Source organism: Heptranchias perlo, chromosome 12 (genome assembly GCF_035084215.1).
Source record: "Heptranchias perlo isolate sHepPer1 chromosome 12, sHepPer1.hap1, whole genome shotgun sequence".
Classification (NCBI taxonomy): domain Eukaryota; kingdom Metazoa; phylum Chordata; class Chondrichthyes; order Hexanchiformes; family Hexanchidae; genus Heptranchias; species Heptranchias perlo.
In genome coordinates, this window is record NC_090336.1 from 20,237,752 (window position 1) to 20,255,906 (window position 18,155).

Consider the following 18,155-nt stretch of genomic DNA (forward strand, 5'->3'; position numbering starts at 1 on the left):
ACAGACCCTAGCACATCACAGCAGCTGTCAAGCACTCACCTTACTCCAGCATCAGCACAGCTACTTGGAGAATTTAGGGAATGAGTTTGAGGAAAAGTGCACTGGATGATTCGCAACTCACAGGTGAGGAGAAGCAAGTGGAGGAGGCAGGTGAGGTAGGAGCTAGGTCAAGCCAGGCTGCAAGATCATGTCATATATCAGTTGCATGTGTTTGGCATTGCAAATGACATAGCTCAACCACTACCTCCACAGTGAAGTAGAGTTGCTGAAGATCTTCTGTGACATACCCAGGTGAGAATGGTGTGGTCTATAAATAACAAACATTGAGTATTGGCAGTAGTGAACATACTACCTGAGGTGTCTTTGGACCTGCGTATCTTGCAGCAGTAGATGAACACTGAAAGGCATTCCTATCCTTGTACAGCAATAGTATTTGCAAAGAAAGAACTTGCGTTTATACAACACCTCTTACATCTTCAGGATACATCCTCAGGATATCCCAAGGCACTTTACAGCCAATGAATTACAATTGAAGTGTAGTCACTGTTGATTTTTTAGTCAAATGGAGCAGCCAATTTGTGCATTAGCAAGTCCCACAAACAGCAATGAGGTGACTGTTCAGTTCATCTGTTCTTAGTGGTGATGATTGAGGAATAAATGTTGGACAGGAGAACTCCCCTTCTCTTTTCTTACAGTCTGATCAACCTGAGGTACTGCCTTTAATGTCCTGTGAACCTGCACCCCCAGATCCCTCTTCCACAGCACCAAGCTTATTTCCGTTCCGAGTATAATTACTGCTGTTATTTTTTTACCAAAATATATCACATTATACTTACTGACATTGAATTTGTCTTCTTTTTGTACCTTTAGAAGGCAAATTTTTTGATATTGGTGCTTTTGATTTGCTGAGAAAATGTCTACTTTCTAACAGTCAATTTATTTGATAATTATATGCGGCCGACCTGATGACAAAAAAAAATGTTTTGAATCACACCTTGGCTGCCTTCCGTGTCTAACTGAGATTGAGACAGAGTGAGACTGCCAGTGCACTTCAGGGAAAGTCATAAAACCAAAGTAAAAGCACAGTGCAGAGTATCCATTCGAGCTAGCCAGATTTGTTACGGAAAGTCGAAGTGCCTTTTCCCTCGTGTCACATTCTTTCACTGCAGTTAATTCTCCTGCCCTCCTCAAGGCTTCTGTACAGTCTGTGCAGAAACAGATGTGATTGTAATAATGAGCCAGTTTACAACTGTCTGTTGGCTTTATTACAGCTGTGTGTTTAATGGTTTCTATTCACAAATTAACATGGTCTATTGGGGGTTAAATTCACAGTGGAAGGATATGAACCCATTAAAGTTGTACTGAAGTTAGTATAATTATTTTATTTTCATATTTAAAATATCTTGAAACCTTCTAGATAAATTAAGTTTGGCCTGAAAGGCAGAATTATAGGAAGCTCCAAAATGCCAAAAAAATAGCCTTTTTAAAAAATAACTAAAGGCATCTCTGGAACAGCATATGGGTGATCAGGGAGACTTTGTTAAGATCAAACATACGAGAACTAAAAAGGAGAAATGGGGAGTTGGGAAGAAAAAAGCCTATCAAGTGGTTAAGTTTATTTTGTTTTCTATTTTATGTGGTGGCATCATCAGAGATTTCTTTGAATGTAAGAAGTATTAAAGGCTAGAATTGATGCGGTAACACCGTCACATATTAGACGAAATGAAGGCTGACATTATACTGTTGCAAGATTGTGCCATTCCTTACAATTCTCCATTTTGAGAAATGAACCACTGCTGGGAATTCAAATAAAAACTTAAAATGCTGGGAACACTCAGCAGGTCAGGCAGTATCTGTTGGGAGAGAAACAGAGTTGGTCGGGATCAAATGTTAGGGAGCAGGAATGGACCGATCACCAATGATAAGGTTGAATTAGTAGTTAGGAGGGAAATTATCCTTGAGGGAGTGGATGTGAAATATAATTTGTCTTAACTGCTTCACATTAATGTATAATCCAAACAAGTTTGGGAAGAGGATGCAAGTTTTAGAACATTTGTGACATTTCTTACTTGTTAATAGAGATGTGGTACTAGGAGGTGACATTAATTGTGTTCTGGATGGTCAGGAGAGGAAATGGGGAAAATGGTTGGGACAAGGAAGATTCTCAAAGAAATTGCAGAATGATAGATACAGAGAGCCAAAAGTTCTAGAAACAGAGTTAGGGCTGTGACAAGCTCCGTTTCAGAAGGTCCACAAGGGTTGATTGCTGCCAATAAGTTAGAGTATCGGTACCTGGGAAAGGAACCTGAGGAAAAGGTACCAATCCAAGGCTTAATGACAATACGGCGTGCCCTTGAGGTGCAGATGGTACTGTGGAAGCAAGAAGAAAGTCAGAAGTAGACAGAGTCCTCAGTTTTGATCAAATGACTCAAATTGTTCAATTAAACTTCCAAGTGATCAGAACCTTTTGAAATCAGTTTTAAAATTTCTCAGCTGCTGCAAGCCCAATTGGAACCATTTTAATTAGAAAAATAATGCAGAAGCATTGTGTGCTCTCCAGTTAGAGTCTCTATCAGTCATGAAGTAAAGGTAAAAATACAGCTGCACAGATATCAAAGTGTTTATAAAGATATTACCTCATACTGTCATCAGCACCAAAAATGGTGCATGTGGGCAGAATTTGGAATGGAGAACATAAATAGTGCATTTGGTGAATGATTGACTGTGAATGACTTGCTAAGCAAAATCACATCAGTCCATGCAACATACCACAGAATGCTGAACCTTCGAGAAGGTTGTAGACAAATTGGTTAATTGACAGCAGTTTGTCCTGACCCTAAGTGTAAGAATTGTGGTGCACCAATGGAGTGTAATCTGTGTGGGAAAGCTGTGCATATATTGACTTCAATAGAAACGAAAATCAGGAGAGATGTATAATGGGCGCCTGAATCAATATTGCCCATTTTACACTATCACCCAAAGTCAAAATTACCCTCAATGTTTCTTGAGGTTTTCTTCAAGGATGATTGTGAATATATTGTCAGTGTTTTCTTCATAACCAGATAGTTCGCATGCTAATATAGATACGTAATACAGTTAATTTATTTCAGAATGTGCAAAACTAATATACCGTGTATTAATGATTTTGTACAGGTTGTTTGCCTGTGTTGTCGGACATCGCTGCAGGAGTTCCTCACGGCAATGTCCTAGGCCCAACCATCTCCAGCTGCTTCATCAATGACCTTCCCTCCATCATAAGGTCAGAAGTGGTGATGTTCGCTGATGATTGCACTGTGTTCAGATCCATTCGCAACCCCTCAGATAATGAAGCAGTCTGTGCCCACATACAGCAAGACCTGGACAACATCCAGGCTTGGGCTGATAAGTGGCAAGTAACATTCTCGCCAGACAAGTGCCAGGCAATGACCATCTCCAATAAGAGAGAGTCTAACCACCTTCCCTTGACATTCAACGGTATTACCATCGCCGAATCCCCCACCATCAACATCCTGGGGGTCACCATTGACCAGAAACTTAACTGGACTAGCCACATAAATACTGTGGCTACAATAGGTCAGAGGCTCGGTATTCTGTGGCGAGTGACTCACCTCCTGACTCCCCAAAGCCTTTCCACCATCTACAAGGCACAAGTCAGGAGTGTGATGGAATACTCTCCACTTGCCTGGATGAGTGCAGCTCCAACAACACTCAAGAAGCTCGACACCATCCAGGACAAAGCAGCCCGCTTGATTGGAACCACCATCTTAAACATTCATTCCCTCCACCACCGGTGCTCTGTGGCTGCAGTGGATACCATCTACAAGATGCACTGCAGCAACTCGCCAAGGCTTCTTCGACAGCACCTCCCAAACCCGCGACCTCTACCACCTAGAAGGACAAGGGCAGCAGGCACATGGGAACAACACCACCTGCACGTTCCCCTCCAAGTCACACACCATCCTGACTTGGAAATATATCGCTGTTCCTACATCGTCAATGGGTCAAAATCCTAGAACTCCCTTCCTAACAGCACTGTGGGAGAACCTTCACCACACGGACTGCAGCGGTTCAAGGCAGCGGCTCACCACCACGTTCTCAAGGGCAATTAGGGATGGGCAATAAATGCTGCCCTTGCCAGCGACGCCCACATCTCACGAATGAATAAAAAAAACTGTTGTCAATGAACTATTCATTTTTTAAAAATCTACATTTAACTGGTACTATTTGCTGTGCACTATTTGAACTAAGGATTGTGAGATGAAGTTGACCCCATTTCCTCCTTGCACCTCTTCCCTCCTTCTTGCACCTCTTCCTTGGCCCAGACCTGCTCACAAATGCAGACAATTTTGAAGCTGTTTCCTTTGTTGGCCGATACTTAAAGGGGCAGTGTACCTCATTGCAATAGTTGAGGCAATTTATTTTTTGTGTATTAGAAATGTCAAACAAATTTAACCTTACCTGTTCGGATTTCCCATCACTTCTGATTCACTTCAGGTAAAAGCAGGCGGGAAGGGCCGGATCCATGAGGTAAGTGCCTTCATTGCACTGCCTGTGGGCCAGGAGGAGCAGGAGTGCTTCATCCAGGCCCAACAAGCTCACCTGGTGACAGGACCCCTGTGATCAGCCGACCCAACCGCCTGCATTGCTGGACCGCCCCCCCCGCCCCCTGCTGCTGGACTCTCCACTCACCCTCCCCGATGCTGGACCCTGCCCAATGGTGGACCCCACGATCTTCTCCAAGGCTCACCCGATGTCGTCCAAGTCCTCTCACCTCTCCCCACCCCTCCCAATTTCTTCCACAGCCCACGATCTCTCTCCCTCTCTCCCTCCCACTATCCGATTTGCAGCTCCATTTCCTCTCGATAAGCAGCTAGCCTGTCAATCTGGCTGCCTAGCGCATGGGAAACCCAGAAGCACAAATACTTCAGTTGAGTTATGATCACAGATTGCGACGCACTCATTTGGCTTCCGGATGCCCCACGCAAATATCTATCCATGCGCTGGGTTCCCGGCTCCAAGCTAAAATCATGCCTTGATGTTGCTCTGAAAATATTGAGAACCTATAAACAGACAGCCAGAGGCAAAATGCTTTCCAGGAAAATTGTTTAAGTTCTGGTGTACTCTGGGAGCAAAAGGAGTCTTTTTGGAAAGCAGGTACTGACCAACAGTAAATTAGGCGAGAGACATAGACAGGACAAGAGAAGGGACCAGGAGAAAGTGAATTGGGGGAGGCAGGAAGGGACAGACAAATAAATGAAAGGAGCTTTTTATATTCTAGCACTGCAGTCAATGGGACTTGTGCAGGTCTCTTCGTATTGGCTGTATTCCATAGTATAGATACTCCCACTCTCGGTGAACTGATAGTGTAGTATAGCTGTTCTGATAACTGTGTTCTCAACTTTCCCTTGCACCTGGACTTTAATTCGTAATGTTGTGGGTCTACAAGTGTGCTGATGGATTAAGAAAGCCAATTTCACAGAAGTAAATAGAGGAAGCCGATATCCTGCATTTTCACTGATCTCATCAACTGGGTCATAGAATCATAGAAAGATTACAGCACAGAAGGAGGCCATTCGGCCCATCGAGTCCACGCCAACTCTGTGCAAGAGCAATCCAGCTAGTCCCACTCCCCTGCCCTTTCCCCGTAGCTCTGCAATTTTTTTCCCTTCAAGTACTTATCCAGTTCCCTTTTGAAGGCCATGATTGAATTTGCCTCCACCACTGCCTTGGGCAGTGCATTCCAGATCCTAACCACTTGTTGTGTAAAAATGTTTTTCCTCATGTCACCTTTGGTTCTTTTGCCAATCACCTTAAATCTATGTCTTCGCGTCCTTGACCCTTCCACCAATGGGAACGGTTTCTCTCTATCTACTCTGTCTAGACCCTTCATGATTTTGAATACGTCTATCAAATCTCCTCGCAACCGTCTCTGTTCCAAGGAGAATAAGCCCAGCTTCTCCAGTCTATCCACATAACTAAAGTCCCACATCCCTAGAATCATTCTCGTAAATCTCTTCTGTACCCTCTCTACGGCCTTCACATCTTTCCTGAAGTGCGGTGCCTAGAACTGGATACAATACTCCAGTGGTGGCCGAACCAGTGTTTTATAAAGGTTCATCATGACTTCCATACTTTTGTACTCTATGCCTCTATTTGTAAAGCCCAGGATCCCATATGTTTTTTAACCACTTTCTCAACTTGCCCTGCCACCTGCAACAATTTCTGCACATATACCCCCAAATCTCTGTGTTCCTGTACCCCCTTTAGAGTTGTGCCTGCTAGTTTATATTGCCTCTCCTCGTTCTTCCTACCGAAATGTATCACTTCGCATTTTTCTGCGTTAAACTTTATCTGCCACGTGTCCGCCCATGCCACCAATCTGTCTATATCCTCTTGAAGTCTATCACTATCCTCCTCACTGTTTACTACCCTTCCAAGTTTTGTGTCATCTGCAAATTTTGAAATTGTGCCCTGTACACCCTAGTCCAAGTCATTAATATATATCAAGAAAAGCAGTGGTCCCAGCACTGACCCCTGGGGAAAACCACTGTACACCTCCCTCCAGTCCGAAAAACAACCGTTCACCACTACTTTCTGTTTCCTGTCACTTAACCAATTCTATATCCATGTTGCCACTGCCCCCTTTATTCCATGGGCCGCAATCTTGATGATAAGCCTACCTACCGTGCGGCACTTTATCAAACGCCTTTTGAAAATCCATATACACCACATCAACTGCATTGCCCTCATCTACCCTCTCTGTTACCTCATCGAAAAACTCTATCAGGTTAGTTAAACAAGATTTGCCTTTAACAAGTCCGTACTGGCTTTCCCTAATCAATCCATCCTCATCCAAGTGACTGTTAATTCTGTCCCGGATTATCATTTCTAAAAGTTTCCCCACCACTGAGGTTAAACTGACTGGCCTATAGTTGCTGGGTTTATCCTTACACCCTTTTTTGAACAAGGGTGTAACATTTGCAATTCTCCAATCCTCTGGCACCACCCCCGTATCTACGGATGTTTGGAAGATTATGGCCAGTACCTCCACAATTTCCACCCTTCCCTCAGCAATCTGGAATGCATCCCATCCGGACTGGGTGACTTATCTACTTTAAGTACAGCTACCTCTTCTTTATCAATTTTTAGCCCATCCAGTATCTCAACTATATCTTCTTTAACTGAGACTCTGGCAGCATCTTCCTCCTTGGTAAAGACAGATGCAAAGTACTCATTTAGTACCTCAGCCATCCTCTCTGCCTCCATGAGTAATCTCCTTTATGGTCCCTAATCGGCCCCACCCCTCCCCTTACTACCTGTTTAATATTTATATGCCTGTAGAAGACTTTTGGATTCCCTTTTATGTTGGCCGCCAGTCTATTCTCATACTCTCTCTTTGCCCCTCTAATTTCCTTTTTCACTTCCCCTCTGAACTTTCTGTATTCTGCCTGGTTCTCACTTGTGTTATCAACCTGACATCTGTCATACACCCCTTTTTTCCGTTTCATCTTACTCACTATCTCTTTTGTCATCCAGGGCATTCTGGCTTTAGTTGCCCTATCTTTCTGCCTCGTGGGAATGTGCCTAGTCTGTACCCGAACCATCTCCTCCTTAAAGGCCGCCAACTGTTCAATTACAGTTTTGCCTGCCAATCTTTGATTCCAATTACCTGGGCCAGATCCGTTCTCATCCCATTGAAATTGGCCCTCCTCCAATTGAGTATTTTTACTTTAGTGTGGTCCGTGTCCTTTTCCACAGCTATTCTAAACCTTATGATACTATGATCGCTGCTCCCTCAGTGCTCTCCCACTGACACTTGCTGACTTGGTCCGCCTCATTCCCTAGAACCAGGTCCAGCAATGCCTCCTTCCTCGTTCGGCCGGAAACGTACTGGTTAAGAAAGTTATCCTGGACACATTTCAAAAATTCCTCCCCCTCTGTGCCCCTTATATTATGATTGTTATCCCTGTCTATATTAGGATAGTTGAAGTCCCCAGTTACCACTACTCTATAGCTTTTGCACCTCTCTGTAATTTCTCTGCAAATTTGCTCCTCTATATGCTTCCCACTATTTGGTGGCCTATAGAATACACCCAGTAGTGTAATGGCACCTCTTTTATTTCTTAACTCTAACCTCCAGGACATCCTCTCTCTCCAGTCCTGCAATATTCTCCTTAATCAATACTGCCACCACCACCCCCCCTCCCCGCTCCTTTCTTTCCTTCCCTATCTTTCCTGAACAGCTTGTATCCAGGAATATTTAGTACCCAATCCTGACCATTTTTGAGCCAGGTCTCCGTTATCGGCACGTATTCCCATGTGGCTATTTGCACCTGCAGCTCACCAACCTTGTTTACCACACTTCACGTATTTACCCACCAGTGCAAACCAGTCTTAGACTTTCTTTTACTCTCTCTTAGTCTGATCCCACCTAATACTGTACTATTACTTGCATTCCACAGCAGAGCACAGTGCCACTCATACCCGACTATCAGTAAAAGGGAGAGTGTGGTGCAGGGAGGTTATTCTCCCTAGATAAGAGGGAAACAGTTGGGCAATATAGTAGCATTTCTAAAAAACGAAAATGGTGAAGGGTTATCCACACAAAGGCTTGAAAAGTCATGGATAAGATGCCTGAACTTAAAGCTTTTGTGTAAGTATGGAACTGCAGTATAGTAAGAATATCAGAAAAATAGCTGCCCCCAAAACATAACTATACAACATACATGGGTATAGAATATTTAGGAAAGGTTGAGCAGATTGGAAGAGAGATGGTGTAGCTTGGTATGTCAAGGACATCTAGGAGGTTAAAAAGTTGATCCTATGAGAAGTGAAAAACAATATGACAAGTTTTAATATGAAAAGAACAAAGCTAACACGAGGGGTGGGCTCCATACTACCCAGTTAGAATAAAACGGAAGGCTTTTCCAGAAAGATATAAGAAGGATATGTCAAAACAGGAAGGTTACTTTAATAAGGGATTTCAACCAACCAAATATAAATTCGGAATACCCAAGTGGTTTAGAGTCCAAGTAGATAAATATATTGGGGAAGCCACAAGAGGCATGGTACATTTTGTCTTGGTCATGGTGAGTGACCTAGTTAATAGGTCAGAGTACATCTTGTCTTGGTCACGGTCAGTGACCTAGATAATATACAGGGAAGTCGTAGTACCTTTGAGAGATAGCAATCGCAGAATGATCAAGTTCAAAATTATGTTTGATTTAGAAATACCAAGACCAAGAGCCAGTTATATAATTGTAGCCAGTGCAGACCCATAATTTGTAACACTAGTTTACATTACGTGACTGAATCCAGATCATTTATATATATATTAGAAACAGTAGGGACATCAGCAACAACCCCTGGAACACTCTCCTCAGTCCAGGTCCCAAATCCACTGCGTTCACTCCCGTAACAAGTACCTGCTGCTGCTTCTTCAGCCTATTCCTTATCTACCTCCAAGTCCATCTAGGATATCCACTGCATTCAGTTTTTGAAGCAGTCTGTGGGACTTCATCGAAGGCTTTTTGGAAGTGCAGATAAGTTACATCATTGGGCTTTCTAATTCTCAAAAGTCCAGGATGTTAGTGAGGCAGGATTTGCTCCTTCTAAAACTGTTTGCAGCCACTTGATAGTTTATTTTCAGAAAGGTACTCCTCAACTTTGTTCCACATTATTACAATATTTTGCCAGATATTAATGTAAGACTAATGTGAGTCTGTAGTTACCAGAATTTGTTTTGTCACCTTTTCTGAAAATAGGTACTGGGTTACCTGGATCTCGTTGCAGATGCAAATCACAACAGTAGGAAGTACATGTTGATTAATGCTGGGGCAGTCTGCAATTGTAAACAGATGCTGTAGTGCCCGTTTTAAAAAATAGACACATGGAACAAAGAGGAAAAACACAGCGAGATGGTGATGACAGGCACAGAGAGAGAGGACTTTGAACACCACATAGCAAGAAACTAGGAGAGAAAGTGGGAAAGGCACATAGTCAGATGGCCTTTGTGTTACTTCAGGTATATGTATGAGGTCATCGAGGTCCATTCTTAATGGTTGAGAGGTGAAGACTTACCTTAGAGGGTAACTGGAAACTGAAATTTCAAATTGTTACATGTACAGAAACAAACTATTACAATATCCAGAAAGCATTTAGAGCCCTACCCATCTCAGTACGTGTAGTAGGGTGTGCTTTGTGTCCAGTGTATTTTGTGCAGTGTGTAATTAATAAGAGGGACACAACAATAAGACAGGCTCAAACCATAACACCATGTTATTCAGACAGATTCTACATTGACGGCTTCTATCAGTGCCAAAGCTTGTATCACCTGAGAAATGTGGTGGCATTCCACTTACCTCTATATCTGTTGAAGTGACTGGGAAAGCAAGTGTAGGCATCAGTAGGTATTGCAGGAGGCTGAGGACTTTCCGTCCAGCAGCAACCACTCCGTAACCCTGACACAGATATCCAACCCAGAGGACCTGTAGCACAATCAGAAAAACAGTCACAGGCTGTCTATGTAGGGTAAGGATAATAGAGTGTGTAGTAGAGAATCAAAGAGCATACAAATCATTCAAAGGACAGGATAGTGCTAACAGAAACAAAACAAAACACATTAAAATTAACTTGATGAGTTTAGGTAGTCACAACCTAGCCCATCAATGTTTAATGTTCTAATAAACTCTCCCTAATTGGTAACAAATTGGCAGTTTTACTTAGATAGGTTACAGTATGCTTGGTGCAGTAGGAGGCATTCTTCTGAGTTTGGGGCTGAGGCATATTGTTCAGGTGGAGTAGAGGGAGCCTCACGATGTCCCATCAAGCACCCCAGGGCAGGTACAGCATGGATTAGATGCAGAATTAGGCCCCTTCTACACTTCCCCATCATGCATTCCTTAAGACTGGTATAGCATCAATTAGATGCAGTGTAGAGAGGGCATCACTCTGCATCAAACAAAAATCTGCTTCTTACAAAATTTTTTGTAAGGAACAACTTATTCATGTTTAATTGCTGGGTTATAAAACAGTGTTCAGCCAGTGCATTAAATACTGACTGATTTAAAGCATTCAAAAGTAAATTGGTTCAGTACCTAGTTCAACAGGCAACAGAGGAATAGGGGTCTGGGGCAGGAAAAGTTGAGAAATGGTCAGATCCAGCCATGAAATAGGAACTGGATGGTGGGGAAGCCAGATGATGGAGTTAGCTGGATAGTGTGAGTGGCCTATACTGATTGCTACATTGCTGTTATTCTGTCAATAGAGATGTGCCTTTATCAATCTGTTCTGGAATGATTTTCTTCAATGATGTGAAATTAGTTTCCCCTAAAGGCTCAGTAGGTAAATACACCATCTCATGTATTACAGAGCCACACAGATCAGGAATGTCCCAGGTTTGATTCTCGGTTTATGCTTAATTAATTGATCTGCTCTTGTAACAAAAAAATTTTCATTTGCAATTCTCTGGTGAGAAATGCTACATACTCTCCAAGCATTGTGTCGCGAATTAATGCTCAGAGTGATCAGCAATGTCGACTAAGATTGCAAACAGTTTGTTAGGATTCCCATCTGCCCATCGGTGGCATCTCTCAGCTCAAGTTTTTTAAATCTGCAATTTTTCTCTGTACGATTGTGCAATGAGTGTAACAGCGTCTTGCTCCGTTGTAATGACACTAACTGCTCAATAATCAAGCAGCTGTTCCATTCACAGTTCTTAGTGGTTAGTTCATAAGGGCCCAGAATTTACTGTCAAAATAACGGTGAGGCTAATGGTGCTCACCGTTATTTATGCGCAAATGCTACAGCTACTTCAGGCGAGGGGCAAATGTGCGGTTAAATGCGGAAATCCAAAAGTTGCTGTCCAAGATGCACCGCTCCGTCGTTAACTTCGCGAAAAGGGCATCTCGCTGTCTGCCTCACCATTGAAATGCAATGAACGGCGTGAAGTTCCTGTATTTGGGCGGTAGATACGAACCAAACTCACCACAAAAAGTTAGAACTGGTCTGAAGTCTGCCACGTATTTAATTAAGCCTGGATTAGCTGTCAGAGATTCTTTTAACGATGGCTAAGTGTTAATTACTGCCAATGAACCTCGCTGGCACTGAAAATTAAATATTACAAGTGTGGAGTCTTATTCCTTCAGCTCTTAATTGTTGTTGGATATTTTAAAAATGTAAAATTTTAAATTAAAAACATTTTAACTTTTCCTTTCTGTCTCTTTTTTTCTCTCTCTTAATCCAATCTTTCTTTCCCTCTCTTTATTTCTCTTTCTGTACCTGATTTAGCATTGAATTCACCCACTCTAATCTACATTGGAATAAATACTTACCTGTCAGGGCTGCTTTCATGGCATTGCTGGTTAAGGCAGTGAGTAGCTGAGTGATATGGACCACAGAGTCCAGGTTCAATTCACATTCAACGCTGATTTGATCTGAGCCAGGCTAACACTTGGAATGCTACAATTGGCCTCATACCCCCTGAGCTAGAGAGGAGAAAATCACCCAGGATGAGCCCTGCTGGAAACTACACATTTACAGGCAACATATGAAGACAGGATCAGGTTCAGCAATTATGTCCCTGTGGCTGAATAGGCTCCCAGGACCGACTGCCAAGATTCTCTCATCAAAAAAGACTACTTCGGCAAAGTATTAGAGGGCAACTGGCACCTATTGTACTGTACTCCAGCAAGGAGTCTAATTTGGTACTAAACTTCCTGCCTCGCTGAGACCACAGGATGGCAGGTGTAGGAAATGGGAAAATTGTCACACTGACACAGTACTATGGGGCATCCAGCCCCTGAGCTAAAACCAAGCCATTCACAGCTTCATCCAGCCCAATGAGCAAATTGCTCTGAAACGATCCTTCCCGCTCCCAGCAGAGGGCAACATATGAGTACGGTGAATGCTGTATTAATGTAAACTGCCCTTGGATTCAGAGGCAGGTCCTCAGAGGGAAAACAACACTGCTGGAAATAGGAGACTAGTCATCCCAGTGAGCTCCCACTAAGAGAGATGATAGTACTGTGTCCAATTTTTTTTTCATGCCCAGCAGCAGATCAACTGTTTATGCTGGCAGGTTTATCTGAGGTGGACACTCTTTATTCCTAGCACTCACCTCACTCATCTATGGCTCTGTGCTGGGAGGAGATGGGTTTAGCCAGTCCACACTGGAGCAACTGACACTTGTCTGAAACAGCCGTTTTATAAAGGCCCACACACAGTTGTTGAGCCTGAGCATGCCAACAGCTCTGCCCCTACACAGCACACCACCAAATGAGACTTTAAGTCCTTTCTCCTCTTTCCCCTGCTCACCGACCATAGGATGTGGCAGTGATTCCAGAATCCCATCTCCCATGTGCCTCTAACCCATTCACTCCCCTGGGTCCTGATGCTGCTACTATTCGTGTCCAAAGCTAAACAGGAGTGAAGGATAAAAACAAAAAAGTTGAAGGGAAAATGAAATGGGGGAAAAAATTGGGGAGAGAGAGAGTGAGGTAAATCAATGCCCATTTTTAACAATGATTTACTTTTATTGTAATATTTCCAAAGGCAACAGCAATCTGTCGCTCCCAAAGCTTTTGACAAGGGATAAGATTGGGACAAGGGATAGGCAACAGACTGAACTGAAAGTGAGGCATCTTCAGAAACTCACAGTCCACAATCATGTAGTAACAAGGGAATGCAGATCCATGCTGTGTCTATCAACTTTCTCTGCTTTTGCTGCACTTTTTATTTGTCCCCTGTCTACAATTCCCAAACCATGTACAATCTCCTGCTAGCAGCAGCTGATTATTCCTGCTGATTACAGAGCTACTCCTCCCTTATTCCCAGTAACTATGGAGTTTTTCCTACCGTATCGGTGATTACAAAGCTATTTCTGCATTATTCCCAGTAACTATGGAGCTTTTCCAATCTTATTGATGATTACAGAGCTATTCCTGCCTTGTTATCAGTGATTGCAGTAGCCCAGTGGTACTTCTGCCAACATTCCCAATAATTACTGAACTTTTCTTCCCAATGATTACAGTGACATTCCTTCATCATTCCCAGTGACTATTATACTACTCCTGTGATAATAGCACTATTTCCCTATAATTACAGTGTTATTCCTAGCAATATCAGTAATATTTTGCTCTTAAGGCTGCTTGCCACGAAATAGTAGGGTATCTAATATCATGGCCTTCATATAGGTCGCCAGGCAACAACAGTGCATTCAGGATAAGGCCCTACAGGCTGTCCTCCACATAAAAATGAGAGATATACTCAAATGTGACCAATATCAACCCTTTGAACTATATTTATATCCTCCCTTTTGGATAGTACACCATATAATGAGTATGTTATTGATATTGTGCAATTTAGGCCAAACAACATGCAGCAGTACCACTTTGACTGGCATCATGTGTTGTGACAGAACAATCTATGAGTTGTATCCCTGCCCAAAGACTTACCAGGATCTGGGACAGGACACAGAAGAGAACACTGTAGCTCGCTCTCAGGCAGACTCTCCTCATCCAGCCCCATCGATTCCCCTGGCTAAGCTGCAAGGCACCCTGGGATTTTTCTGGGTTGCCCACCTCTTCTTCCTGGGGGCTGCATTGTGTCAGTGCCCCCATCATTGCTCTCTTCTACTAGTGCCTCAAAATGACCTGCAAACAAGAGCAGGGTGAAGATGAGAGTTAATCAGGATTCATCCAGTGTGTCCAGCTGCTCCCCACACTCGATGTGATGGCTTGTTCTTTACGACTGTTAGTGATGGCTCAATCCCAAGTGGCAGATGCAGGGCTGTGTTCAACTGTCATGGTTTATTCATTGTGTGCTGCTGCTGCTGCTTCCTTTGGAGAAAAAAACGAACCCACACATGAGTGGGAGGACGAATCACTGTACGCAGTTGAGGAGTAATGGAAAATTTTACACCAAGGTAAAGGCAGGCAGCCAATGATAGACAGAAATGACGGAGATTGCAGAGAAAGAGACGAGAGAGAGAGCGAGAAAAACAGAGACCCGTAGAGAGAGAGAAGCAGAGACAGTTGTTAATAGATAGACCCAGGGAAAGACAGCACTGTATAGATATAGAGAGAGAATCATACATATGCAGAGAGAGGGGCAGAGAAACATAACTATATGAAAGGGGAAGGGAAAGAGAGAGAGAATCATAGAAATCTAGACCGAGAGAGGGGAACATAATCATAAGCATGGACATTGCTAACTGTGAAAATTGAGAGTATACCGAGTGATATGAGTACTTCCAGTGACTGCAATCGCATGGCCATTTACTCATGATATTTAAGATTTGTACATATAGCTTATTCTGTGCAAGCTCCTGCCTACACAGCAGCTTGAAGAAGCATTCAGACGAGGACTCAGAGTTAGCAGTATTTTAAAGGGCTCCAACAGTCATTTAAATGGCTGCATTCTCACTTGCAACTTAAAGGAAGGTTTGAGCAGCAAATGGTGGCTTCTGGCTCACACACTGACACTGACTGAGCTCATGCTGGACAAAGTGAAAGAAAGGAGGGCACTCTCCACAGAAAAGACTGGTACGGCAAGCCTGACAGCAGATAGATGATATGGTGAATGCTGTCACCAACAACCATTTCAAAATTACTTCTCTGCTTACAGGTACAAAATAAAAGGGAGTGGACCCAAACTGCAGAAAGGCCCAGAAATATCAAGCCTTTAACTCCTTTTCAGGAGGCCATGATTGATATGTTTGGCCATGATAACATTGAGGGAGTATGGGAAGGGTGAAGTTAGAGGCTTCCTCTCAGCTCAGGGCTACTACTAACCTGTTCTTGTCATGTTTTTCCTCCTACTTACTCACTCACTCATGGTATACAGAACCACAAAACCATCACATACAATATATTGCAACATTCTTTGTGACAGAGTGAACCACCAGCAGGCAACCAAAACGGTATTTGAAGTGCGATGCCGAGAGGTCAGAAAGCCAGTGAGCTGAGGAACTCTCAATTCTCTGACCCCCGCACGGACAAAACCCAGCAGCATAATCACTTTTATCAGCAGGAATTTTGAGGCTTCAGAGAGAGAACTTCAGAGAAAGAAAACCATGGAGTCCAAAGAGTGACAGACAGAATGAGACAGAACGAGAAACCAGAAAGAAACAGACAATAAGGACAGAGAGAGACAGAACTATAGACACAGAAAAATAGAAACCTGGTGAGAGACACCCAGAGAGAGACAAACAATAAAGACCCAAAGAGAGGGGGAAACCGATAGAACCATACTGACCCATCATTTTCCAATCCTCACTGGATACAGGCGTGGTGCTGGAGGATTGGAGGACTGCTAACATTGTACCATTGTTTAAAAAGGGACCGAGGGATAGACCAAGCAATTACAGGCCAGTCAATCTAACCTTGGTAGTGGGCAAATTATTGGAATCAATTCTGAGGGGCAGGATAAACCGTCACTTGGAAAGGCACAGTGTAATCAAGGACAGTCAGCATGGATTTGTTAAGGGACGATCGTGTCTGACTAACTTGATTGAATTTTTTGAGGAGTTAACAAGGAGGGTCGAAAAGGGTAGTGCATTTGATGGTAGTCTACATGGATTTTAGCAGGGCTTTTGACAAGGTCCAACATTGCAGACTGGTCAAAAAAGTACAAGCCCATGGGATCCAAGGGAGAGTGGTAAGTTGGATCCAAAATTGGCTCAGTGGCAGGAAGTAAAGGGTGATGGTTGACGGGTGTTTTTGTGACTGGAAGGCTGTTTCCAGTGGGGTTCCGCAGGGCTCAGTACTAGGTCCCTTAATTAAGAAGTTTGCAGATGATACAAAAATTGGCTATGTGGTTGATAGTAAGGACAAAAACTGTAGATTGCAGGAAGCTATCAATGGACTGGTCAGGTGAGCAGAAAAGTGGCAAATGGAAATCAATCCGGAGTAGAGTGAGGTAATGCATTTGGGGATGGCAAACAAAGCAAGGGAATACGCAATAAATGGGAGGATACTGAAAGGTGTAAAGGAAGTGAGGGACTTTGGAGTGCATGTCCACAGATCCCTGAAGGTAGCAGGACAGGTAGATAAGGTGGTTAAGAAGGTATATGGAATACTTTCCTTCATTAGCCGAGGCATAGAATATAAGAGCAGGGAGGTTATGCTGGAACTGTATGAAACACTGGTTAGGCCACAGCTTGAATACTGTTTACAGTTCTGGTCACCACATTACAGGAAGGCTGTAATTGCACTAGAGATGGTACAGAGGAGATTTACGAGGCTGTTGCCAGGACTGGAGAATTTTAGCTATGAGGAAAGATTGGATAGGCTGGGCTTGTTCTCTTTGGAACAGAGGAGGCTGAGAGATGATTTAATTGAGGTGTGCAAAATTATGAGGGGCCTAGATAGAGTGGATGGGAAGTACCTATTTCCCTTAACAGAGAGGTCAATAACCAGGGGGCATAGATTTAAAGTGATTGGTAGAAAGATTAGAGGGGTGCTGAGGAAAATCTTTTTCACCTAGAGAGTGGTGGCGGTCTGGAACTCACTGCCTGAAAGGGTGGTAGAGGCAGAAACCCTCAACTCATTTAAAAAGTATCTGGATGTGCACCTGAAGTGCCGTGACTTACAAGCTATGGACTAAGTGCTGGAAAGTGGGATTAGGCTGGGTGGCTCATTTTTGGCCGGCGCGGACATGATGGGCTGAATGGCCTGCTTCTGTGCTGTAAATTTTCTATGATTTTATGAAAAAGGCTTGTTTGGCTCATAAGCTAGTTCATCCAGCCTAGCATCCTACTGTATTTTGGACTTCCTTCCCTTTTTGTCACGACTATAGAACGGGAAATATTCTTTCAAACATTTATCACTCATGTTTTAAATTTACACTAATCTAAGTTTATATCCTACAAGCCTGACTTACTTCAAAGTGATTCGGGTTTATCTGCACCCTATAGTACTTTCTATACTTTGATGAGGTCCCCCCCCTTTACCACTTTCTCTAGGCTGTAGAGCTTGAGCTTCTTTAACCTTTTCTTATATAACATACCATTTACTCTTGCTATCATTCTTGCTTCTCTTCTTTGCACCCTTTCTGTCTGTCCTTTTTGTGGGATTGTGACCACACCTGAACACAATACAACAAATGGGTCTGACCAGTGCATTGTAAAGACTCAACATAACAGCTGTAGACTTGTA

At 43.2% G+C, this 18,155-nt stretch overlaps 1 protein-coding gene and 1 long non-coding RNA gene across 3 annotated transcripts in view; one reads left to right on the forward strand and one right to left on the reverse strand.

Moving 5' to 3' along the window:
- The window catches only part of ptpn5 (protein tyrosine phosphatase non-receptor type 5), a 37,888-nt gene extending 23,267 nt beyond the window's left edge, over positions 1-14,621 (reverse strand). Inside the window, exons 1-3 of the mRNA XM_067993729.1 lie at positions 14,454-14,621; positions 10,383-10,487; positions 6,133-6,141 (exon numbers count right to left, since the gene is read on the reverse strand). Of these exons, the coding sequence (XP_067849830.1) occupies positions 6,133-6,141; positions 10,383-10,487; positions 14,454-14,621 (282 nt within the window). The remainder of the gene's footprint in view (positions 1-6,132; positions 6,142-10,382; positions 10,488-14,453) is intronic.
- Positions 1-18,155, forward strand: part of LOC137327861 (uncharacterized) — a 68,454-nt gene that overhangs the window by 38,859 nt on the left and 11,440 nt on the right. The window contains exon 4 of one of the 2 annotated variants that reach the window (XR_010964563.1): positions 3,154-4,673. The exons of the other annotated variant lie outside the window; for it this stretch is intronic. This is a non-coding gene — a long non-coding RNA (uncharacterized lncRNA). Of the gene's footprint in view, positions 1-3,153; positions 4,674-18,155 lie in introns of those variants that run through there. 2 annotated transcript variants of the gene reach the window in all.